The sequence below is a fragment of the Corvus moneduloides genome, chromosome 8 (assembly GCF_009650955.1).
Source record: "Corvus moneduloides isolate bCorMon1 chromosome 8, bCorMon1.pri, whole genome shotgun sequence".
NCBI lineage: Eukaryota > Metazoa > Chordata > Aves > Passeriformes > Corvidae > Corvus > Corvus moneduloides.
In genome coordinates this window covers 14,985,639-15,011,622 of record NC_045483.1, presented here as the reverse complement: position 1 = coordinate 15,011,622, position 25,984 = coordinate 14,985,639, and the positions used below count along the sequence as shown (strand labels likewise).

Sequence of the window (25,984 nt, the reverse complement as noted above, 5' to 3'; positions counted from 1 at the left end):
GAAAAAAAACTTCCAGTTGAACTGTCACCACTTTTTGCAGTGAACAGACCTGAAATATATATGCCATTTCTGAATTCTGCACTGTTTCTAGAGTTGCTGGGAGTTCATCCATGTCAGTTTGAATGTCCTCAGAAAAATTAAGGAAAGGGATGGTCTCTTTGTGATTATGCTACCTTGGTAGCATAATATCATTGTAGCATGATCATGGTTTGCTAGGCTTTAAATAATATAACCATAACTGTTTTAGAGCAGCTTAAATTAGCTCACAGGCCAGTATGAGCCTAAGAGGACTGTCTTAAGGACGAATGATCTGATCGAACAAACACGGGGGAAAAAACACTAATGAAATCCTAGATGGAAACTGGCAGAATATGGGTTAGAGGGAGAAGGAGTATTTGCCTGGTTTTGACTCTTCTCTATGATCTGCTTTTAGCCATAGTGCGGACAGGGAACTGAGCTCGCAGTATAGCCTAGTACAGCTGCTATTATGTTCTTATATCCTAAATATTGCATGGATTTCTGGAAAGACGAGTAAGTTACTTTATCTCTTGGACTTGGACAAGAAGTAATGGGCTTAAACTGCAGCAAGAAAGATCTAAATTAGATTTTTAAAAAAGTTTCTTAGCTGTTAGGACAATTAGGATAATAAGCTGTTGGAATGAAATGTGGTCTATCCATTACGGGAGCATTTAAAGTACCTCAGATAAATAACTGTCAGGAATGGTTTGGATATAGCTAATTTCCCCCTGGGTCAGAAAGACAGACCAGGTGATCTGTCATTATGATTCCAGCTCTAAAAGTGACATGGTGTGACACTTCACATTCATTTAGGCATGTGTGATTAGTTGCAGTTTCTCCAGTTCCAGTGAGAAAACTTGTGATATCAGATTCTTGTCGATCCAGAAATTACCTACAAGTTACTATAAAAAGGGCAGAATGACTTTTTCTGCCAGGCTGAGAACCTCTCAGCTAAATAGAAACAGTCCCACTGGGTGTTTCAACAAGAAACTGCAGAATAACGACTTTGAATTTTTGAAATCTGAACCTTAAACAAAAACATACACACATGTATTAATGAACTTAAAAACACTCCCAAGAGTATTTTTCATATACACTATATAAGTATATATAAAATACTTATATATTTTTTATATGAGTATAATTTGCTGTTAGACAGGCAGGAGAAAAGATTCTCTGAAAGATATTTGTGAAAACATAGGTAAATTACCACCTATAGTTAATTGGATAAGCAGAGAACACAAAGCTATGTGGATACTTGAAATACATTTGAATGCTGTGTATTTGATGCAAAGTAGAGAGTGGAATGCTCCTGAGTGGAGCAGTCTCATGGGATGCTCTTATTTCAAGTAGAATCTCATCGTGGATCACTTACAGAATCTATTCTGTAAAAAAAGTTCAAGTTTGTGCATCTACATTTACCTTACTAATACCATAAAAAATGAATAAGGCACATAATTCACTATGCTGCCATTGAATTAGAAGCTGTCTTTTTACTCAGTCTTATAACCATTCCTCATCTGTCCCTTGTTTTCTGTGCACACTGTGGCACCAGGTATTGATTTGCTACATTAACATGATAAAAGAAGTATAATATCAGTAACTGCACCAAAATGAAAAATGTCTCATCTTTATGAACATAAATAACAGAGTTTTGTAAGACACTGTTGATTATAAACTTGCTGATTAATTGGATAACTTTGAATAAGTATATGAGTTGGGCCCTAGGCAGAGCAAACAGTTAGCCATGGTATGCACTGATTTCTTATTGGAATTTAAATTTCAATTACCTACAAAAATGTCTTTAAGGAGCCAGATGCTCACTCATGAACCATTCTCCTTGGTTGCCACTTTTCATGCCCAGAACATAACCAGTTTCAAATGTGTTACAATAGATGCTCAAAGCGTCTAACTAAGAGTGATGTCCTCTAGAGTATTAGTGCTGCCAGAGTAGTAAAATATCCATTAGTGTGCCAGTCACTGCCATGCTGATCTGTTACACACACTGTATTTAACTTTGCAGTCTAATTCACTTTCTGCTACGCTTTTATGGAAAGACTTATTGTACTTATGGATACCTCATGCTTCATGCCAAGAACTAATAATAATGTGATGCCCGAAGAGCTTGTGCAGTTCTACTGAACACCCACCTACACACAAGGACACAAGAGGACTATGTCAGGATTGCCAGATATTGTGACTGGAACATTTCCAGGTGGTGAAAATCCAAAATATTTGGGTTTTAATGAAGGGGCAGGAGTGGAGGAGGTGGGAAAGGGATTTTTGCTTGTCCTTTTCTTACATCACTATTTGTAAATTGCTCTAAGTCACATGAAGGATATTAAATCAAGGTAGATAATAAAATGAAAATATTTAATTAATCAATAGATGTATTAGATATGCTACTCATTAGGCATTTTTAATATCTTTCACTTATTCAGATGTAAATGAAGAGTAATTCTGTAAATGAAAGGTGATTGTATTGACAGTAATGGAGTCAAATTGGTGGAGGTGAAGCAGCAAACTCCAGATTAAGACATTGCTCTTTCACAGCCAATATTTAATAAAATTTCATAACAAGTATCATCCCAAATTGCATGCCTGTACCCTTTATGAAGTCAGCTACATTTACTGGGATAAAAAAAATAATATGTTTTCCTTAAAAGTTATATGATAGTAGTTCATACTTACTAGGGTGCATTGCCTTCAATCCCATAATTATTGATATTGGTTGCTGCTGTAATCCCACAGATAATGAACGGAACTCCACCACTAATCAGGTAAAATCTGTTGAGAAATAATAACTGATATTTTAATTTGCCTGACTTGTAGTTGAAAATACTTTTAAAATAATTGTACCTTCTTGAAGTATTTTGGGAATAAAATATTGCTAAAACATTAAACATGTCTCTAAAACCAGAAAAGCAAAGAATGAAGTATTGTCACAATAAGCACTGTGCTCTATGAAGCAAAGAGCAGAAAGCCTAATATTTAATATTTAATATTTATATGGACCCACTTTTAACAAACTCTTGATTTACAGTTTTAGTAAATGTAGCTACGAAGTAATATGAAAAACAAAACATTGTCTAATGACAGAACCTAAATCCTAAATAAAGTTATTCCCCTCACCTAGATACTTATATTTAATAGTTATTAAATATAATAGTTATTAATATGTATAGTTAAATATATATAATATAATAGTTATATTATACATAATATAACATAATAGTTATTAATATGTTAATAATAATAATAGTTATTAAATATGTAAGCATTATAAATTAAAAAAAATTCAGGCAAAGCAGCTTTATTCACTTTAACATAAAAATGTTCCCAGGGAAATTCAGTGAAATCACAGAAGCATTTTCATATCTCCCACATGATAAAGGAAAGGAAGCTCAGTTAGCCAAAGAGAAAAGGGGCAGTCCACTTGGTAAAACGTTTAGATTTATTTCTGCACAGGGAAAAATCTGAAGAAATTGGGAGGACTTTGCATATACCTCACTTTCTTCACTCTTTCAATACCCAGCCTTGCAAATGCATTAAAATGTGAGTGCTTCTAAGGCTTCAGCAAGATCTGAAAACTGTTAATCTTTCGGTAAAGACAGAAAACACAGAGCTTCACACCCCTTTAACAGGTTAAATGCCACTGAACTACTTGGAGGCAGCAGTCATTACAATGTAGGATCATTAGGCTACCTTAAAGTCCCAGGGGATCTCACAGAATTTGGCATCCTTCATGCCTGTGTCCAAATTCAGCAAAATGAACCACCATCACGTTTTCCATTTATATAAGCAAAACACAAAGTCATGCCTGGAGCACAGCACTGCCACCACTGTGGTCTCTGAGGTGGAGAGCATCAGCCCCCATTCCTGCAGCTGGAAGCTGCTCAGTGGCAAAAGGGAAAATGTTCCACTGCACCTAGAAGCGCAGATGGTTCTCTGAAATCCTGACTCATTTCCTGGCTTAACCAATGCTCCTCTGTTGGCAGACAAAATTAATTTCTTTTCAAGCCTCTTCTTTGATGTGGATACAGTATGCAGGGATACAGACACTTCCGAGTCACTGCTGCTATGTTGTCCCTCAGGTCTAAGAGGAACCTGGTAATGTGTGGGACACATTCACAATCTAGCCACTTGTTTCCTATAATGTATTATAAATATTAGGAAATTTCACAGTCATTGCAAGGTAGGATTTTTTACACAGAGTAATAGTAAGTAAGATTAAATAAATCAGCATTTAATTCAAGCCCAGAATTAGGGTTAGAATTTCTTAACCTCTTTTCCCACCTCCTTCCAAAGCAGAATTATGGGTCATAACATAAATTTCATGTTAGTATTTACAGTCAATCTTTGTCCTAATGGTCTAAACTGTAAACAGATCAGAGAAAATCATATTTTGCATTCATCAGGAAGCCCTTCAGATTTTATAAATTCAAAGTCACTGAGTATATGTTTTTTCTTCAACTTGGCTTATTCTGAAGATCTCAACAAACTCCAATGAACAAGCTGCCTGCCTACAAAATCCATTCATTCACTGCACTTTAATGATTGTAAATACCTTCTGACATGAGCATGTTGAATAAGCTACTTTAATAGCTTATTATTATTTTTAAAAAAGACCTTTTCAATGGCATTTTTGAAATTCAGGAAATTACTAGGGTACAGCAATGAGGCACAGAAAAGTGAATCTCAAATTACGTAAGAAATAGCAAGGAGCAGAAAAAATAGGAATACAGAAGCAAGTACAGGAAACTGCATTTCTAACTCATCTGAAGTGATTACACCATAGAATTTACCTAAAATGCAACCTATAATTTCATTTTTTGCAGTGCCACCACTTTTTACAGATTGGATACATACATATAAATCAATTCTTATCTAAAGTTTCAGACAAACCAGTATTTGTGCGTTAGATAATCTACTTCACAGCTCACACTTTAAGCAGGCTGCTGAACACAACAGCAGCAACAGATGTTCTGGAAGCACTTAGCTACACAGTGCTGCAGAAATGTGGCACAATCTGGCCAAATTCCTGTTGTGGCTCAGGGCTAAGGGCAAGAAAATACATTCTAGAAATGACACAAGGTGAAGTCAAATGTTTCAGTGTACCTGAGGTGCACTGTACTGATATCCAGCACATCACACTGCCTCACTGGCGGGGGGGGAGGGGGAAAAAAAGAAAACAGCAAATAGAAATGATGATGTATACAAATGATTCTGCATTGGTGGGTTCAGGATTCTTGAAGCTGTTGAATAGAAGAAAAGTCAGCAAGAGAGGAATAGGATTAAAATAGACCAAACAGAAAACACAATCAAAGATAAAGAAATTAATTGTAAGAGCAGAAGTGCATACTCTTGTCCATTTTTGTGAGCTCATGGATACCTGAAACAGTATATAAACAAGAAAAGACCATATTGCAAAGTCACCAAAGAAAAGACACATTGATCAAAAGGTTTCATATACATGTTAGTTGTGAGGAAGTACACTTGAAATGAATAAATTTAGACCAGTCTTTTCAAACATTACTTTTAATGCAATCATTAGTTGTTATCAATTTCTTCTTTTCATGCAGATCAGATAATAGGGCAAATAATTCTGAAGAAAAAGCTGCAGTAGAATAGGGCATAAATAAAAAGTGACAAAACATAGATAATAAATAGCTATTCTTCATACTTCTAGAAAACCTTTATCTAAGAGAATCAAAGGGTTGTTAACATTAATTAATTTAGCCCTACAGCCCTCTGTGTGGTCAATAAACAATGGTGTCCCTGTTGTACAGATGAGAAAACAAGGAGAGATTAGGTGTTGAAGGCCATGCAGAAAATGAAATTCCTTAACTCCCATCCTATGTTTACACACAAGGCACCTGTCTGTTACTGTACATGAAGGGACTGGGCAAATCATGGCATCTACGATTTTGTCTCCAAGCCCAAGAAACCCAATTACCCCTCTCTCGGTTCAAGCAGGGGCAAGAAGAACACAGTGTTATCTGAATGAACCTCTGATTAGGGTGATGCCTTCCAAGTATTCACTAAGCCTCGCCAATGCCTGACTTTTGGAGAAGCCTGTGTGTGCTATTTGCCGTGCAGCCCTAATACCACCATTCACTTTGGTATAGCCCCACCTGAGCTTGTTCACAGAACAGGTTTTCCAGCCCAGTTAAAGTGGTCCAAGTGTAAGGGTTTTAAATGGAGGGATGCTGGGTTCTGCTTCTTATGCTGCTGCACCCAACTTTTGGTCTCTTTCAGCCATACAAAAGGAAAAAAAATTAAGGGGTGATGCTCCTGTCCAGTAAGCTTGTTCACAGTATAAAGCAGTAACAAAGCTGTACCAGAAGTGTAGACTTGTAGACTAAGAAAATACATGCTTTTCAACCATCTTTGTCCCTCACCCCAAGAATATTTTCTTATTTAAAAAAAAAAAATTCCATCTTTTTCCTATAATGTTTGCCTACCTTTTGTTTACTATTTCCTCTTATGACTGTCTTACAGTTTTAACACTTTAAAGGTCTGTATCCTTTAGTTCAGTAACCAGCTTTTGTCTTCAAATTACCTTTTCTACTTCTGAGCTAATTTTCTAATTTTTCTCATTACCAGTGGACTGTCTCCTCTTCAAAAAAGAACACGCAGTAACCCAGAGCCAATTTCATCTGCTTGTGTTACTCTTCTACCATTCAAGAATACAGACAGTGATACTCAGGCTACCAGTAAGGGAACCCCATATGCAGCAGTAAGAAGAGTGATGTGACTGTTAAGATGAAGGCAGACAACACAGAGAGATTGGCTGTAGTTGTGATAGCCATGCATGCAAATCCTTAAAGACTAGGAAACCCCAGGGAGAAAACAAAAATTTATTTTCCAGCTAAAATTTTATCTTGATAAGCACTTAACTTACATAATATTTTCAAACTGTTTTACGGGGAAAACTATAAACTATCTGTGGGATGATTTGGGGCTTTGAAGCAACTGCCAAGCCATTGCTTCAACAGCCCTTGGGAAGAGGTTTTCAAATTTGTACATTGTTGTTGCTGGCCACCCAGGGACATTCTGATGATTCCTAGCAGGCTTTTACATCAGCATACATTTATTTACTGAAGCTCATTCTATCACATCTTCACTAACATTGTTATCCAAGCTAATTAGATTAAAACTAGCCTGGTAGGCCTCAGCAGGGTGCACTCGGACCTCTCGCTGCAGTGCAGCAACACCTTCGGCCTGAAAACCAGGCTGTGCAGACATGAGCAAATGATGGGCAGTAAGCTGAAGGGGAGGAATCACATTCCTTGAACATTCCAGGGAACCCCTAAGTTTCCGCTGCAGAGACTGCCTGAGACCAGCAAGTACAATATTTTTTATTGCATGCACTGACATAAACACCCCCCCCAACAGAGCAGCAGACACTGCCTGGGGTGATGCCCCTCTGTTGACATCCTGCCTTACTGTTTTTCAGCTTCCTTTCGGCAAGAACTCCTCTTGTAAGGCGAACTCTACCACAAAATACTGGGAGCTACACAGCCAATCTGATAGAAACAGGATAATGTCAGCAAGAATGACTGCAATAGCCTGCAGGCAGCATCCATACTGATAACTTAACATACAGTATATTCTGCTAAGTTTATTTCCATAAATGTTACTCAGTAAGTCAGCAAGTAAAAGGAAAGTTCTACCCAGTGATGAATTTCTTGCTTGAGTGTCTGGCTATTCTCTAGCCCAATTTATTCCAGATTAAGAACCTTGACTCTGAATTTTTCCAAAAAAGGACCAGACCTTGGCTTTAGAGGTGTAATGCAAGACTGACTATAAGGGTTTTTTCTGCAGATGTTGGCAAAATGGCAATGTATCAGGAAGTGATTTTAAAGCTTCAAATAGTCTTTATTGCAGATATTACTTGATTAAAATGTACATATATTTAACTTTATTCCTCTCTGCATGCACAAATCTAGAAAGGTACATGTTAAATATATATGAAGATACCACCGAAGCATTAATTTATTTTCTGCCTGCAGTACAAAAAAAAAAAAAAAAAAAAAAAAAAATCAGTTTAGCTCTACTTATGTTTAGGGCACAGTTCATATAAGAAGAGACGTCAATCTACTAGCCACCTGCAAAATAAACATCAAAATAAAAGAAGGGTCACAGCAAGATGACTTTCCCTTTTCTTTTTCCTTGAGCTGGGATTTGATTTAACATCTTTGTAAAATGTAATCCATATAGAAAATGGTCATTAAGTTCTGAGCTAACCAGATGCCACAGTTCAAGTACCCAGGAGGCAGGCAGAGAAGTAGCTGCTCTGTAGAAAGCTGAATTTGTGAGCCTGATTTTCAAATTATTCTTCCTGAATTTTTCATGCATCACATCATTTTGTGATCCTTTTTCCTGGGAATTTTGATAAATTAAATAAAAATAAGGCTTTGTAGAAATCATGGGATTTTGAGAATATACTTTTCCTTTATGAAAAAACCCCAACAATTTAAAATCCTATTCCCAGATAGTCTTGACTTACAAACATATTTACAAATACCATGCTTGTTTCTCTTAACGACCTTTTTGAAGAGAAATAACCTATATTTCCTTCAGAACTTTTCTCCTGTCTGCAAAGGACATCTAAATATGGAGAATACAGATAAAAAAAAAGACAAAGAATCAACTAATAATGCTAAAATAAGCTTTAATTTTGTGAGTCAGGCTTTAAACGGTACATAATAGCAGAAGTAAGGGTCGTGTGAAAACCCTATTTATCACCTTTTATGTGCCAATATTGTTATTCTCTTTAACTGCCTATTCACAGTCCACTGGTTTTTTTTCCAGAAGACCTTTCACTCATTCAGCACAGAAGAAACAAAGGTCACTGTACAGGTAGTTATTAATTTAATTTTTATATACCCCTTCTTTCTAGATCTTAATGCAACTTAAGAGCTTTGCAAACATTAATTAATTAATCGTCATAATGTCCTTGTGAGAATATGTATAATCTTTTCCATTTAGAGCCAGACACTAAACTGCAGAAAGATGAATTAAAAAAATTGATTAAGAAAAGTCTCTGCAGATTTGTTTGCTCAGCTTAAGATGTCCAGGCCTCTATCTGACAAAACTAGTCTCTGGTTTTTTATTAAAACTGGCCATGAGAAAGGATTTTAAATACTCTTCTTCATCTGTCCTTAAAGAGTCATGGGAACCTGGGCAACAAAGTGGGACAATGTTAGTCAGTGTCAGAAGATCTGAAACCTCACCTATCAAATGGCTGCAAACCCATTTGCTTCTCTCCTGTGAGCCCAGTGCACTGAATATTCACTCTGTGTCTCTGCCTTCCACCCACGGCAGATGATGTCTCAAGCACTGCCAGGCAGGGTGAGAGGCCCTGCTAGTGGAGGCAGCACTGAAGTGATTTATATTCACCCTCCGTGGTTAACACCCTTCATGGTGTATGCAGCCACTAGGTCTTAACTGGAATTTTGCAGATGAAAAGGAATTTACAGGTTGATAGTACAGCTGCAGTTTGCTTTACCAGGACCATGGGAGACAGTCTAAGCCAGCAGAGAGGACAGAAAAATAAAAATGCATGTAACAAAAAGATAAAAAATGAATTCAGGAGCTCACAAAAAATGTTCAGAGAAAATTTAGAAGAAAGAGAAAGGAGATTCATTTGCATAGGGATAACTGTATTGTCTCTTGGTGAGCTAGACTAATTGAAGAGCTATTGTATCTAAGAAGCAAGAGACACCTTTTTTTCTGTACTTTATTGGAGAATGCCTTGGGGGCTGCTGGAAATCAAAGACAGAGATGATTCTTACAGTGTATTCCATGCTGCAGTTTAGCTCTGCTGACTTCTATTCCTGCTTAATTTAATGAATAAATAACTTAAGTCAGGGTAAGTAGGAATCCATGCTGAATGCACTTCTGAAGGAAAGAAGTAAGTAAAATATTAAGAATCATGTTGATGAGAAAGAAAATATATTTTTTATTATTTCTTACAGATTCTTTATTTGAAAAAGTTCAAAAATATGATGCTTATAGAGAGAAAACTGTTTATGATAATGCTTGGAGAGAAGTAATGGGAGGAGAAATAATACTCATGCTTTGAGTATTCTTTATTCGCACCATCATTCTATCCCTAGAAAACACAAAAAGCCCTTTCAATTCTGTTTCCACAGTTAATTTCTAGCAGTAAAATGGCTGATACTCTTGTTTGGAGGTATTCATTGCTACCTCATTTTTCCAGCCATTTGACTACTCTGGCGTAGAGCTGTTAGCTGAAATCATTTTGCAGTTCCAGTCTACTGAATCAAACACAACTGCTTCACCGAGCGTTGCAGTACACCTCTAGAAAGTCAATTACCATCAGGATGTCCTTCTGCCTTTCAAAGGGGAGAAAAAAACCATTAACTATCAACCCTCATCAAGACAAGAAATTTTGATAGCAGCCTATATGTGACAGTGGCATTTTATATAATATGAAAATGAAAAGTAAAGCATGTAAAGATAATAATTGCTGTACTCCTATATTGTCACGTATTTAATACTCAGTTCACTTTATATTAGTATCAATGTCCTGTGACTGTCAGTAGAACCACCTTGCATTTTAAACAGAAAATATGGATTTCTTTGGTTTTACTTGAGGTGATATTCATTAAGGCTGCCAAAGGAACCAAATGAAATGACTAACAGGAGGACATATATTTTAATTTGGTTTGACTGTGAAAGTCACTGACAGGGGGTTCTGGTCTATGTTCTCCTATGGCTAAATTTTTAAATCATATTTTTAAAAAGGAATTTATGTTAAGCTCATATTTTATTATGACAGTCACTGACATAACTTCCTGAATATCCCTGTGTTTCATGCATTGTTGAGTTTTTGACACTTGCTTTTTAGGCAACTTTTTTTTCTCAAGAAGAATGTTATTTCTTCCACACAGTAATTTAAAAAAATTTAAGCAGACCATTCAAGTCCTTGTTTTGTAGTTCTGTAATTTTTAGATCACCTGAAAATACACTATTTTTAACTTTCACAGAACGAGAACCTTTGAGAGTTGATTCAGAGGTTATTTATTCACTACTTGATGTATTTTTGGATTTCGGTATGAAGTATAATTGTTGTATTAAAAAAAAGATATTCAGAAGCATTAATTTTTATTATGAGCTATACTGACAAGTTAGAGCTAAATAATTTCAACTGCATGAGATTCACAGGTAACATAGGAGTAATACTCTTAGTTTTATTTTCTGTTAAGCTCTTTCACTGTACACACAGAGAATGAGTCAGAAAATATTAATGACCAAGCCATCAATGTCATGAAGTTGGGGACTTTACTGGTAGATCCAGGTGCCTTGTTCTTAGATTTTCTCAGCTAAGCATTTAAGACAGATGTGTGCAAACAGACAATGAAAAGAGAATACAGGAACTCCTGGGAAATAGCTCTAGAGAGATTACTCTAATTCTATTCTTTTAAATTCATGCATTCTTTTTCTCTTACATAAGTCAATGATCTTATATGAAGGGCGAGATCTTTGCCCACAGTCCCAGAGGGAGCTAAAATTGTTTAGAAGAAAGTGAAAAATACAAGAAACACTTCAAGGATGTGCATTTCCAAAGAAACTACATTGTTAATTTGCACATTTTTGGCAAGCCTTGTATCTTTTGATGCAAAATTAAGCCCCTTCCAGTTCCAGAGGGCAGGTGAGAAAGAATCTTAGCTTTTTATACTGAACTTTTATGTGGGCACGAGAAGAACTGAAATCTGATTTCCTACAAATTTTACAATTGTCTTTGGTGTCTAAAAAGTTACAAGGCCCCTTTGAGATCTTTCCCATAGTTATGCCATCTCTCTGTAACTTCAGCCTTCCCTTATGTCGAGGTATTTATCTTTGTTATTCACCTGCCCAGCCAGTCATGTGGAACCCAGAGAAGTTTAATGATCTCTATCGATCTCAGACCAGCTATAGCCAAGTTATTAGACATGAAAAGTCTCAATGACAGACATCCCTAAACAAACTATTTCTTTAAGGAGATCAAAATATAAATAAGAATAGATTTCCATTTTTCCATTACAGATAATTATTGGCAAAATGTGAACATTTGAACTTTAATGGTTCAAAGCTCAGCAAATAGGAATCTTAAATTCAGTGTTTTCACAAATATCATGCTTTTCTGCATTAATACCACAATTTTTCCTTTAGTTTATTGATTCCTAAATGATGAATGTTAGTGTTACTACTTACAGAGAGAATATAGTAGTGAGAAAGCTAAAAAGCATATTTATCTCTTCAGCTGGCTCTGAAACGTTTCAAGCATTTTTACAGCCTGTTTGACTGATACAGGCCATTAAAGTAATCAGTTTAGGAAATTTAATGTTGTCCATGAAATCTGCCATTTCTGAAAAAAAAACCCAAACTGACTGTCTTCAGTGAAAATGAAAGTTACAGCTTCAGACATAATTGTATGTAAAACAGCTGAATGCATCAGCTGCTTTCTCTCACATAGCAGTGACTGGGTTTTTACTGTTTGAGTCTTCTCAGACAGACTTTAAAATGATGCATGTTATGGCCACCATGCAATATACATATTTTTAATATTGATATGTTAATATTTGATAGGTTGATATGTATGTCCTCATAAAGTGTTTTCTTATGAAGTTTACAAAACAGTGGTAAATTTCATCTCTCTAGATTTGTCCAGCATATCCTATGCATATACTTAAATGACACCCATACACCATACTCAAGACATATTTATACTACCTATGTATAGAATATACATGAAGGTATCTCTATTGGCTTTTAAATATTAATACTTCAAAGTATTAAAGCATTCTTACTGTTCGTGAGAATTTTACTAATAAGTTAATAAATAAATGCCTCATCTTCAAAGTATTGTTAATGATTAGGTGCTACATCCCCAAATTTAAACATTCAGTGTTTCAAGCTTCTGTATCTCTGGGTTTACAATTATGTGCTAATCACAATTTACTGCTACCTTCCATTTATTTAGGTAATTGGGTTTATTTTCAACTGCATGAATCTAAAATCTAATCACACAGCTATAGCAAGATGTATCCTCAGGCAATCTGAAAGGACAAACAGTCTTGTTTAAGACATGAAGAAACCACATACTAAATAAAAATAGTATCATTTTGATTATTAAATCTTCCTGGTCTATGAGAAGTGTTCAGTCACAAACCCAGAGGGCCATTTAAAATTGAAAAGCATTTACGCAGAAGATCCATGGAAACCACAACACCCTTTCAGTTGAATCTTTTCAGCTACCAAGCTTTCAGCTCTCAAATCCACATTTTTAGAGAAGAGATCAAACAGTTTCCCAAAAGGAATTTTTTCTGACATGAAAAGCATACACACAGGTTTTGAATTCCTCTAAAGGCCTCTGTGGTAAAGGAAGGGACTCTGTCTTTTAATTTGGTACCCATTTTAAAATATTTTGATTTTTTTTTTCATAGTTCTAGTAGTTTTAGGCTTTGCCACAGGTCATGAGTTGAGGAGGGAGCATTTCTTAAAGTTAAGAAAAAGTAGTAAGTACCCTTAGATGTCAGACACGACGTTCATGCACACTGATGCTGCTTTCAATCATACAGAAAACCATCTGGAAACAGTCAGGTAAAGCCAAGACAAGGCACAGATGTTAAAATCCTAAAATACAACCTCAGCGCTTTGACATATAGATACTGAAGGCACTACATTTTTTCTTTATTTACCAAGGCTGCACAATGAAAAATTGAAAATAAAGTATTATGTATAAGGTGCCTGTATAAGTTAAATATGTGCCTTTTTGGGTTTTTTGGGGGGTTTTTTTGTTGGTTTTTTTGTTTGTTTGTTTTTTGTTTTTGTTTTTGTTTGTTTTTTTTTAATTTCTACCCTCATATTGTCTTTGTTCACAAATACTTGCTGAGAAAAAAAAAAAATCTCAGTCCTTATATAGAGCAGCAGGACAGCAGAATGCTTCCCTCAACAATTAAATTGCAGACCACAAAGACTAGAGTTACTGAAAATTCATGCACCAGATATCTAAAATGTGAAGCTGCAAAATATGGGTCAGGTAAAAAATTTAAAATATCAAGATAAAACATTTCAATTTTTTTCTATCAGAATTTTTTCTGCATCTCTCTTACATAATCACTTCTAAATCTTAAGTTTATTTTCCTTCTCAGAATAAGAAGAAATAGCAAAACAGTTGTCATCTTCCATGAATGACAATCCAGTTTTACAGCTGACAACATCTGGAACATGCAACTACACTGTACACAACCACTACTTACACCTTAATGAACTAATACAAAAAGAAAACAGCAGAAATCCAAAATCTATTAATTTCATTAACCATGAATAACTCCTCTCCTTGAATTTTTCTGGTGGTATTACAACATTTTTGAACATATTTATTACCTCCTTTCTTTTTTTTCCCTCAGGAATCCTTAGCAATGACTTAGCTTTGTTTTCATGCATTTCAACTTGTAACATATTCCTCCATTTTGCTGGAATTGGGTGATTTTTTGTGATTTATTTCAGACCAGGTTCGAGCCCTTACATTTCATGTTTGTGGTCCATTCAAGATGAAAGCTAAAAGCACACAGAACTGGGATGAGAGGAAGAAGCCCACACAGATTTTCAAAACTCGACTAGGTGAGAACTTGAGCTAACTTTTAAGTTGCATCTGCTTTGAATGGAGACTTAAACTAGATGATTTACAGATGTTTCTGCCGATCTTACTATTTTTATGATACTACGATTTACTTACTATTCATTGTTATCTTGTCAGTCTTATGAGAGTCCATCCATACCAGCTGTCCATGCTGAGAGAAGGCTTCTTTAAACCACTGCTCTTCTAGTATATATCAGTATGTAAACTGAAATATATGCACTCCTTAGAGAGCAGACTAATTCACAGTTGAGTTGAGTGAAAATTCCTAAATTTTCAAATATATTCTGAATATTTTTCAATATAAGCGTATTTCAAATATTTTCTAATTTCAAATATACTTCCAATATAAATTTTCAAATAAATGTCTCTGAAGTCTGAATTCTTTAGAAGAGTACAACGCATTATCAAAATGTAATCAAGATAGGACACAATCAAACTCAGAAAGAGACCCTACTTTACATCCCATCAGCAATGCCTACACCTGTGGCTGTAGCCAGCCAAGAATAGTTGAAACCAAGGAGAAATTTATGCTATGTACAAATCCCATTATTATGTTTGATAGGTTGTGCACCCATTACTTATATGTGTCTTATCCCCACTTGCTTTTATCAAACTCCATGAGATGCAGACTTGCTTGATTTTGTACTACACAACTGCATTATTCTTTTTCAGAAACTAATCTACCCTGTAAAGAACCTTAGTGAAGTTTCATCCTTAGAGTTTGCCAAAAGGAGAAAGCCTACCTTTGTTTTGTTTTGTTTTTGTGGAGAAAATATTATATTAGGATTTATGCAATGTTATCCACTTCTACAACTTCAAATTTTTCACCTTGACAGATATGCAGGTAGCCAAGAACTTAAAACTTAGCAAGCAGGTTTTATTAAATGTAACAAGCAGCAGGGAAGCATTAAAATATGCTGAAGATAAATTTTTTTTTAGATGGTTTTAAGACATTTGGTTTCTTTCTGGAACACCTTCTCTTTTACAGTCCATAGGATGTAATTCAATCTGCTAATCTAGAAGCAGCAAAGAGCATTCTTTTTTAATGTTATATTAGAAAAAATACTATGGATTAGCCTTCTATTAACCCATAGAAAGAACTGTTCAATTAATGAATTGATTCCACAAAACCATGGAGATTTAGATTTATTGACAAAAATTCAGGCTGACATTTTGTCCTTAATTCACCCTATTCAAAAGTAAGAAACAAAGGTAGAATTGCATGAGTTCATGAATGTCAACCCTGATTTTTAACTTTAATGTTGAGGGGTTTTGCTGTTGTCGGTCTTAGTCTTACTAAGTTGAGCTATGGAAAATCTTTTATGTATAATGATAGCATGAACATTTGCTTTTTCCTATTGTTTAAAAGCTGACATACACAGAAATCTATTTCTGGTGATCTCTATCCCAGATTTAAACCAGAAGCAAAAGGAAAGGTTTTTCCATCATATATAAAAAGGTCAAAAGGTAAGTTTTTAAAAAATCATAGGGTTTTTTGAGCACTCAACCAGAAGTGATCATGAAACTTTGGAAAAAAAAAAAGGAAAAGCAGAGATAGAGTTACTTTTATAAACATTAATTGAAAAATATTAATTAAAATCTAGAAATGGTATGTCATTTACAGAATGTTACTAACATGGAAAAAAAGAGATTTGAAAAGGAAAAAACAGCCATCTTCACAAAACTGTAAGAGCATCTCATTGCTCAACTTTCCAGGTCAAAAGGCTGCCTGGCTTTGCTAGCTACAGTACTTGTTATTTGATTTAGCAATGCCAGAACCTCAGAAGGAAATGTTCTCCCTAGTTGGGAAACACTCTCTTAGAAGCATGAAGAGGGAGTATGGGTAACAGGTTGCTTCTTCAATACTTCTAACAGAAGTCTAGGAGATAAATGAGCAGGTAAGTTTAATGTCATTCTTATATAAGACAATAACACAAGTACGATAATCCACACTAAACAGTCCAAAATGCCTTACCTACAAATGACAGCCAGCATGGGGTAACTATTCTGCAAATAACAGAGGTCATGATTTGCCTACAGCTTTGAGTAGTGAGAAAGAGTTTTAGAAACATCAGCAATTCCAGAAATCAAATTCCAAAGGGGTATGCATACATTTTTCTTGGAAATGAACTCTGCCTGTAGAGGTACTTTTTTTTCTGGAGAGGTCTAGAAGTTCATCCAATACGAAGAAGCAGCAAGATCATGTGACTGACCACTCACGACTTTTTCTTGACATTGCTAATGAATATTCAAAAGTAGATGCAAATGGTCTCCAGTAATCATAGTTCTCTTACCTCATAATCAATAGATAAAACAATACTAGGTATCTCTTATTATCAATAGATAAATAAATCAAGTATCTTGTGTGCTCGGTTTTTTTTCGCCGAAAACCTCACAAATGTTCACTTTCCGATAAAATTGTGAGGGATTCTCTGAGAACTAAGTGTAATCCAATAATAATGGCATTACTCCTTTGTCTGAATGAGTACTCAATCAATACAGACATAAAGTTTAATCTGGATATTCTGTTTTACTAAGGTATATTAGATATTACATATTGAAATTCTTTTAATCTGTATCATTAAAATTACAGAAGATAAGCAGTATTTTTGATCTATGAACCAAAAATCTTGTGACTAAATATGTGTAACTCCCACTGAAAACCGTGTGAGTGCATGTGTTTCAGAGCAGAAGGTGGCCTAATTTTTTGTTATGTTTTATACAGTAAGGTGGTACCTGAATAAAAATACCTGCAGGATCAGCAGCCAGTTTCTACAAGACTCATAACATTTCCAAACACTGAAGGCATATTTGGAACACATTAGCTTCAAAGTCTCTTCTGTCAGAATTCACTTGCATAATGAAACACAGGAGTTTCTTATGAGACCATTGAGGCTGTAGGAATTCAGCAGCAAGTAAGGGTTGAAAAATGAAAATACTGTTAGGAAAAGTCCTTGGTTTACTAGTAACAGAACTGAACATCAGGAGATCATCTAGTCCACTCAAAAGCTCTGAGTCAGGGTCACATTAAACACCTGTTATGACTGGTCTGGCCTTATCTAATCTATGGTAACAAATTGCTTGGGACAGAGTTCCCACAGCCTCTCAGGTAACCTGTTTTAATTGCCAGCTATACTCATAGTTTGAAACATTTTCCTATTATTAACCTATTTACCCCTTGCTACAATTTAAGATTGTTATTCATTGCATGATTTTCTCTTTAATGACTTCTCATTTGGAATTTTTAATAAACACTAACTTGAAAAGAATCATCTACATTTCCAGTGATGGGTTTCAACTACTTTCGATGTACAATGTCAGGGAGATCAGTGGAAGTTTATGTATAATTTCCCATGGTGTCTCAACTCAAAGCCAAGTGAATTAAACTAATGCAGCTTTTCCTCCCAAGACTTTTAAGCCATCCTTCCAAAAAGGCATGAACCAGAGATTATCACACTTATTTGACAGGAAGTAATGCATAGAATAAGCCAGGCCTGAAATTGAATTTGCAACAGTTATACTAAATATGCTCCAATATATTTAATGTAATATGCATATGTGTGGATTTCGCCAGTTTTGTTTGTCCAAGCAATATGTTTTAATTTCCTTGAATTTTGCTATTCATTATATTAATGAAGAAAAATAAAGATGAATATTAATATTAATAAAGAAAAGTATTCTGAACCATGAAAATAATGTATTTATAACTATCACTGATAATTTATATACACAGGCATAAAATACATATTTGGGTTTTGCTAGTTTATTTTAAGATAAGCCATGTGCTTTTTTTGTTTAGCATTTGCTCTTAGAATCTAGTAATATCTTCTAGTCAAAATTACTTCGTGGAATAATGGCAATGTATTGGTAAATGCAATACCTACTATGTCCTATGCCACGCTATAATTTAATGATTGTACTGTACTGCAGTTATTATCAGACTATTGCACAATCCTGTATTACACTAGTTGGCTGCCTGCAGCGTTCTAGTTTCTGTGACATTGCAGTTTATCAGTCTGCACCACATACTTCATAAATCTTCATGACTTACATTTTCTTGCAACATCACGGTTTTCATTACAGTTCAGCTGGATGTATACTGATGCCTGCTTAAGACAGGTGTCCCGTAACAAACTAAGTTCTATCTTTCTCACAGAATAATTTTTATAAGGAAGAATTTGTATCTAATGTGACTAATTTTTCTCACTAGTTAATGAGTACAATAATCTACCATTAAAAGTCAGATAGTTTCTTCTGTAATTGTGGTGAATATAATTTCATGCAGATGGGAATGCTTAATTCTTTGTCCAAACAATTACAATAAGCACACTTGAAAATATCTTATGCATTTATCTTTACAGCATTTTTGCATAATCAAGTTTAATCTATATGACACCAGAGAGTCATATGAGAAAATATTTAGTTCTTTCAAATCAGATAAAGTTTTCTACAAAGTCCCCATTGGAGTCTGAATATATCATCTTCTAAAAATCCTTGAACTTGTAGAATTTCCAATCAGCGTTTTACATTTTGCCTGGAGCAGCATATCAGAGCATGGAGCATTTTATCAAGCTTACCCACCCTCTAACTTACCCTCTACAATTATGTATATGACTAGCTCAAAGGGATAGTGTGACAAAAATTCTGAATTTCCAGGAAATACCTAGATGTGAACTCAGGATAAAAGCAGCTGAAAATTCGATCTAATAAAAAGTTCTGCAGATCAGCATGTAGCAGTTCCAGCCTTTCAAAGCTGAAAATATCACAGAATTCATTATAAGTCTTCATGAAGCTCACAACTTTGAAAGCTTGCAAATACTGTAACTTAGATAGTAAAAATTTCTAAGCCCCAAGCCCATAATTTCCTCATTAAATGACCAAGTATCACTCAGGTGTGGTCATTTTCTTTTTTTGGTTATGTTTGTCAATAACTGTAGCACTGGAGAGAGTTTCAGTTGAACAGACCTGTCTAAGTGACTTGCTTGTGCTGCTTAAACTACTTGTTTACAAGTAGTAAGTTATCATATGTTTCTTCTGCAATAATTGTAACCCATTTCTTTCCATCTATACTAAGTAGCTCAGACACCATTCTTTAAACAAAGAGAAAAAAACTTCACCTTCTACTTTAACATCTCTTCAAGATTTGGTACTATTATATTTCTACCCTGAAAAGTGTCAACATCGTGTGTATCTTTCCTATAACTTAGCTAATGAAGTTATGACAGTAACAAAATCCTTTTTCTACTTCGATTTTGACATGCGCTTGAACTAAGTTCACATCAAGGAGGAGCCTGTGCTCCAGGGATCATTCACTTAAAGTATTTGGTAGTGCATTCAGGACAGTTTTGAAGAATAGTATTGCCAACTATGCCATGAGAACAAACTTTTGAGATAGTTTCAGTTGGAATTTTGATTCATAAGCCAGATGCAGTGGAACTACAAGCAAAGCAGATGGCTCTGTTATCATCTTGCTCGTAGTGACTCAACAATTCAATCACTCACCTGGAAGGTGGAGAAGCAAAGTTCTAATCACTTCTCTTGTTTGATTAAGGGTTGGCAGGAAAATACCTCCATGCTATGACATCATACCCTGGCAATCCAACGCTGTCAGCAATGAATATTTACATGGCCTGTGCAAAGCGCAACAACTTTCTCAGGATACCACTGACAGTATATTGCTACCCTGTAGCAAATTGTGGATTGCTGTAATATTCCACTATTTTCATTTTACTGGAAATTTTCTTGTGTGGGACAAGTAGTCCAAACCTGAAGTAAACATTTTCTTTGACTTAAGATAATTTTATCCCCATCTGACGGAAATACAATTAGCTTCAGGTTGAAATTCAGTAAAAAGAATTAATGAAGAAGTTTCCCTTATCACCAGTTTGTACCCTTTTCCACTGCAGACCTTTCAGTTACATCCTTACCTCCATCTGAATATATATCAGCATTTAAGAGTGATCATGTTAAATAGGACGTAATATCAGTATGTCCTTGAAGTATCAAAGTATCAAGTTCCAAGTACCTTTAGGTTCTGCAACCCTGTCTCTCCCTTTAACTCTCGATATACAGACTTCCTGTTTTGTTTTTAAGCTCCTCTTTCTTCATTATCTCTAGCTTTTATACCTCAAGGGGCAGAACTGTTCTGTTTCTTCTGGCTAAGGCTCCTTCCAGCATTTTGTTTCTTTTTGTTTGAGTGGAGGTTTTGGTTTATTGTTAGTTGGTTGGTTTTGGGGTGGTTTTTTTGTTTTGTTTTTGAGAACTTGCCTAAGTTGGTGGGCTGATAAGACACAGCACAATCTGTCTAAAATGCTCAGCATTTCCGTTGGTATTGTTGAATTACTTGTGTTGTGTCATCTTTGAATGCCAGTTATCAAAATCTCCTTCAGAAGCAATGTAGCGTTGTTGAAAATATTACCTCTATAATTAAATCAAACTAAAACCTTGAAAAGGCTGTTTTCCTTAGATTATTTTACTATCCAATGTAACAATATAATACATTATTTTGACGTTGAATATAAGCCTTATTTTGGTGAATAAAATTAATAACAATAGCTGGAAGGGAAACATGGCTTTTCTAACATTGCATTTTTATCAAATGCAAAAAATTAAATAAAGGTATTTTAGCAATATGGTCTTTCTCCTTCCTGGGAAATATGAAAAATATTGAAACAAGAAACACGGGAATAGTGTTTTGCAGATAATATCTCGGAAATGTCACTAGATGATCTTTAAGGTCCCTCCCAACCCAAGCCATTTGATAAAAACAGCTGTTAACACACTTTATTCTTTTTAGGAACTTACAGTATGGAGGTGATAAACAGCCTTGAGAATACATGAAGATTGCAAAAATTATTAGAGCACAATTTTAAAGTAATCTAATAATATACATTTCTAGTCTTAATTCACATATCTAAAATAAGAAATGCTGACTATAATATCAGAGACATGAGTTAAATTTCCTGATGACTGACCCTGCCTACATCAAAATATCCCATCCTCTAAGCAAAGGATACAATCAAGTACTTAAATTATATCCAACTTCCTGGAGCAGATTTTCACAGAGACTGTTGGCTCACCATGCCGAGGTTCATCCAGCTGGTGAAAACCTTACTCGCAGGGAGCCATCATTTTCACTTACTCTGCAATGACACAACTGGGTCTATGCTAATAGTAAAGGGTGAAGCACCGAGATCTCCTCAGGACTCCTGAGAATTCTGCCCTGTGGCACTTCCCATTTAATTCAACATACTCATACTATAGAGAATTTTTAAGAAAAAGACAGATGATCCCTTGGGATAATCAGGCCTAAATTTACACTTTATAGAGGAAGTTTGATATGTTATCTGTGGAAAGGAAAAATGGGCTTTCATGGATCAAGACTCTATGAGTTAATATTTAAGGACATTTCACAAAGAAGAAAACAATGGGCTGCAATTGATGCTTTCCATCTGACCTCTTTCTCTCTCCCTCTTTCTCAATCACTGTTTCATACTAGAAGACATGAATTCATGAGAGCCAGCATTAATGAAAAATGCACTAGAACTTAACTGCATTTCAGAGCTGCTGGTGTCAAGGGGACAAGTAATGTCTGTGTCTGTCAGAATGTAAATTAAGTCGCTTCATATGATTCAGTCTGAAGATTCAGAAAAGGGCATGGCCAAAAAAATGGCGCATTCGCCAAATTTGATGCTGAATAAAGTATTTCTTATCATAGCCAAATGTTGATCCCCCATTACACTGCTATTAAGCTGCAATAAATTGTAACCAACTCGTTATAAATGATAGGGGACATTAGCAACGATCATTCTCTGAAGATCCTGTCAGCCTTAGGAATATTTGAAAGCATTAGTTTTTTTTATTCTAGAGTTTTTCTCTGGACATAAGCATTCTTTAAAAACGAAATATAAGAAGCCTTTGGTCTTTATAACTGGAATGTTTCAGTATCTCCATTATGGTGCAAAAATATCACGTGACAATTTCTAATGACGTAATGAATATTGCTGTGTGCAACTCATGTTCAGGACACAGCCTGCTCTATTGGTAACTTACTCAGTAAAAATTTCCATATAACCAATTTGTGATGGAAGTCACAACATTTCCTGCTGGGCTCTCTCAGGACCAGCAGTTAGGCAAACACAGCAGTAGGTCCATTTGTGCCCATGTGTTGGTTTCCAGCTTGTCAGAATTCAGATCAAGCAGATAAATGTTCATCCTGAGACAAGCAGGGTTAACACTGTGAGCAAAGCACTAAGCGGATGCCATGACCCCTGTGGTATCATGCAAGTCTGTAAAATCCCCTCACTGTAAGGCAAGAGCCTCATCACAGGATTAGCTGGCAATAACAGTAGGAGAGGATTTTCTTGTATTTGAAAGTTTAGTGTGGTTTCTCCTTTTTGCAGAGAAAGGATTTAGCATAATTCAGTGTCTCGAAGATACTTAGCTGCTGTTTAGCTGGGTGTTACTGATTAATGTTTAGTAGCTGAGAGAAATATGAGTTAGGAATGAATGTGAAGAGCTGCTGCCACATTGCCAAGGAGAGGGGGAGGATGCAGTGCAGCACTACCACATCTCACATGAGCTCAGGGTGTAGGTTGTTAGTCACCACTAGACCATAAACACAGCTCATTAGGAAGACCCCTTTTGTTGCTGCTTTCAGGACATGGCTCTGTACTCTGGAAGTGTATGTACAATGTACAGAAACTTGCCCACATACAAGCTCATATAGAATAGCAGACACTCATACACACATCTGCAGGTAAACACCCATTAGCAGATTATTAGAGTTTGACCAAAATACTCCCATTCTCAACTACTGTACTCTAGGTCTGCTCTGTGTGCAGGCTTAAAGGACAGTTAAGACAGTTCAAAATATGTGAAATAGGCAAACAGCTTTCTCATTCTGAAAATGATTCTTAACTCTTAAAATTATTTAAGGTTGAAAACAGTAAGAGAGGGGAACTGAAGCCAGTGGTATTGACTGTAAGTACTCTGCATGTGATGCTGAAAACTGTTTCAATTTGCCTCAGTTTTGATTTCTTAGCCATAGCACTAAGGCTAGTACTTTGAATACAAAGCAAAGGGCACAGTCCTTTCTGAAATAGCTACTACAGCTAGATATACAATTTTTCTAAAGCACTGCATGAGGTACATTTCCTAACAGCCTCACAATTTTAGAAAGAACATTTTAAAAAGCTTATCAAAATATGTTACATAAAAAATAAAATGAAGTTCAACAGAGACAGCGACATCAACTATTATCCATTTTGCTGTTGATTCTGCAACCTTATTTATGCACATTGATGCTTTTTCATGACAGATATGGGATATTGGACTCTGTAATCTGAAGATTGCCATATTAGTTATCTTGCAAGACATTCATTGAATAGAAGAGGTGGGAGAACATTAGGAGATATATTTGTACCTAACCTTGAGACAAAACTTAATTTTCTGTCTCCTTATCACCAATCTCTGGCCCAGCTGGCAGCTTATTTATTTTTTATTTTAAATGTTTAGAATGCAATTGTGCTCACTAGTTACCTTATTAAAAATGAAAGTAATCTGATTTTTTTTCTGTCTCTCTAGAAAGAAATTATTTTAATAGAATATCTTTCAGAAGTATTTTTTGTTGGTCTGTACTTCTGTCTAATCTGTGTGTGTGCCGAGCATTGCATGAAAAATGCATCCACTTAGCAGGCACAAAAACTAACACTACTTGTGCCTCAGCTTGGGCTGATAAGAAGTTTTGTACATTGCAGTAATAGCTGAATCTTGCATGCCCCTTTGCCTTTGCTGGCAAAATCTGCCTTCAGATGAGTCAGAAGCTAAACACTGCCAGGTTTAACAAATGTCCACAGAGGATGAACAGATAGAATTATTTATTTCTATTAAGAATACCAGAGAGTATATTTTACAGGAAGTAATTTCATTATCTGTTGAAGTGCTAAGGTTCAGAATTTTAATACACAAGACTCAATGATGCATTAATTTGATCCACCTCATTAGCATCCAGGCGCACTTAGAGAAAAATGCCAAAATTGTTACAGTTGGTTCCAGTCATCAAAGTGATAGACCCTGAGGGGTTTAACTCTGTAATTAACAGATAATATATATTTCATGAATAAGATGTATAATAAAAAATAGATAGTGTATAATGTACAATGTACATAATGTATCATATAATGCATGATTAACATATAAAAAGAGGCAATATTTAAAATCATATTGCTATGAAGTAAAATTAGACTGCAAGTGTTTCAAATTTGATCACTCCATCTAGAAGAGAGAAAACTTAAAGAGAACGACAGTTTTACATAATAGGATACTTATTGCTACAGCTCAAAGAAAAGTATGAGAAAAGATCAGGTGCACCTCATTTGTTTTGCTTCTGCAAATGAATATGCAAACAGCAGGCAGAGAAACTGAAGCAACTCTTACAAGCATATGTTCTTTTCTACTAATAGGTAAGGTCTCCTTTTAGATATTCTGGGGTTGTTTTTCACTACTTCAGCTACTTTTTAGAATGGACCAAGCTCTGTTAAAAAAATGTGGTGAGACAATTTTTATAATTTCCTGGTAAACTCCACGTGATAGATTTATGTACTGATTTTTGGCAATAGATCCCACTTACTGACTCACAAAAGACATCCTTATGTCTCATACAGCAAGTGCATATGTAAGGAATACAAAATACTCACATGTGGACTGCAAACACCGTCCATCAAATACAACCATTACCAAAAAAGACTGAAGGACAAAAGCCAAGTCTAGACTTCTTGCCAAACACATTCACATATTTGTATTCAACAAAACTAAGTCTATAGAGAAGGATCACTGACAAATTACCTCTTGTTTAAAAATGTCTTGTAGACTGCATTATTTGCCTCCTATCACTGGCAGTCCTGACAGATAAAAAAGCTTAACTCCATCTCCATTTGAATAAACCTAATACTATGTAGCTACCTACTGGTGTCAAATGAAGACAAATTAACACCCCCTCACCCAAACCCAGATGTTATCGCTTAAGTACCTGAGGAACAATATGTATAAAGGCTGGCATTGGCTTATAGACACAAGAACACTGACTAGTTAAAACATTTCTTATAAATGACTGCATTGAAATGTAAGCATCTTAAATGGATTTTATGGAAATATTATGACAAAGAATAATTCAGAATTTAGTTTTATTAGAACCAGGAAAGGTAAAATGCCCCCCAAAATGACCATTATCATTCTAAAAGAACAAACAACTACTAATTATGAGTTTAGCATTTTCTTGCTTAAAGTGATTCTTAATTTTACATATACTAT

At 35.3% G+C, this 25,984-nt stretch overlaps 1 protein-coding gene across 2 annotated transcripts in view; it reads right to left on the bottom strand.

Moving 5' to 3' along the window:
• Positions 1-25,984, bottom strand: part of ADGRA1 (adhesion G protein-coupled receptor A1) — a 263,104-nt gene that overhangs the window by 5,057 nt on the left and 232,063 nt on the right. For both annotated transcript variants that reach the window (XM_032116446.1, XM_032116447.1), the window contains one exon: positions 2,710-2,805. In XM_032116446.1, the coding sequence (XP_031972337.1) occupies positions 2,710-2,805 (96 nt within the window). The remainder of the gene's footprint in view (positions 1-2,709; positions 2,806-25,984) is intronic.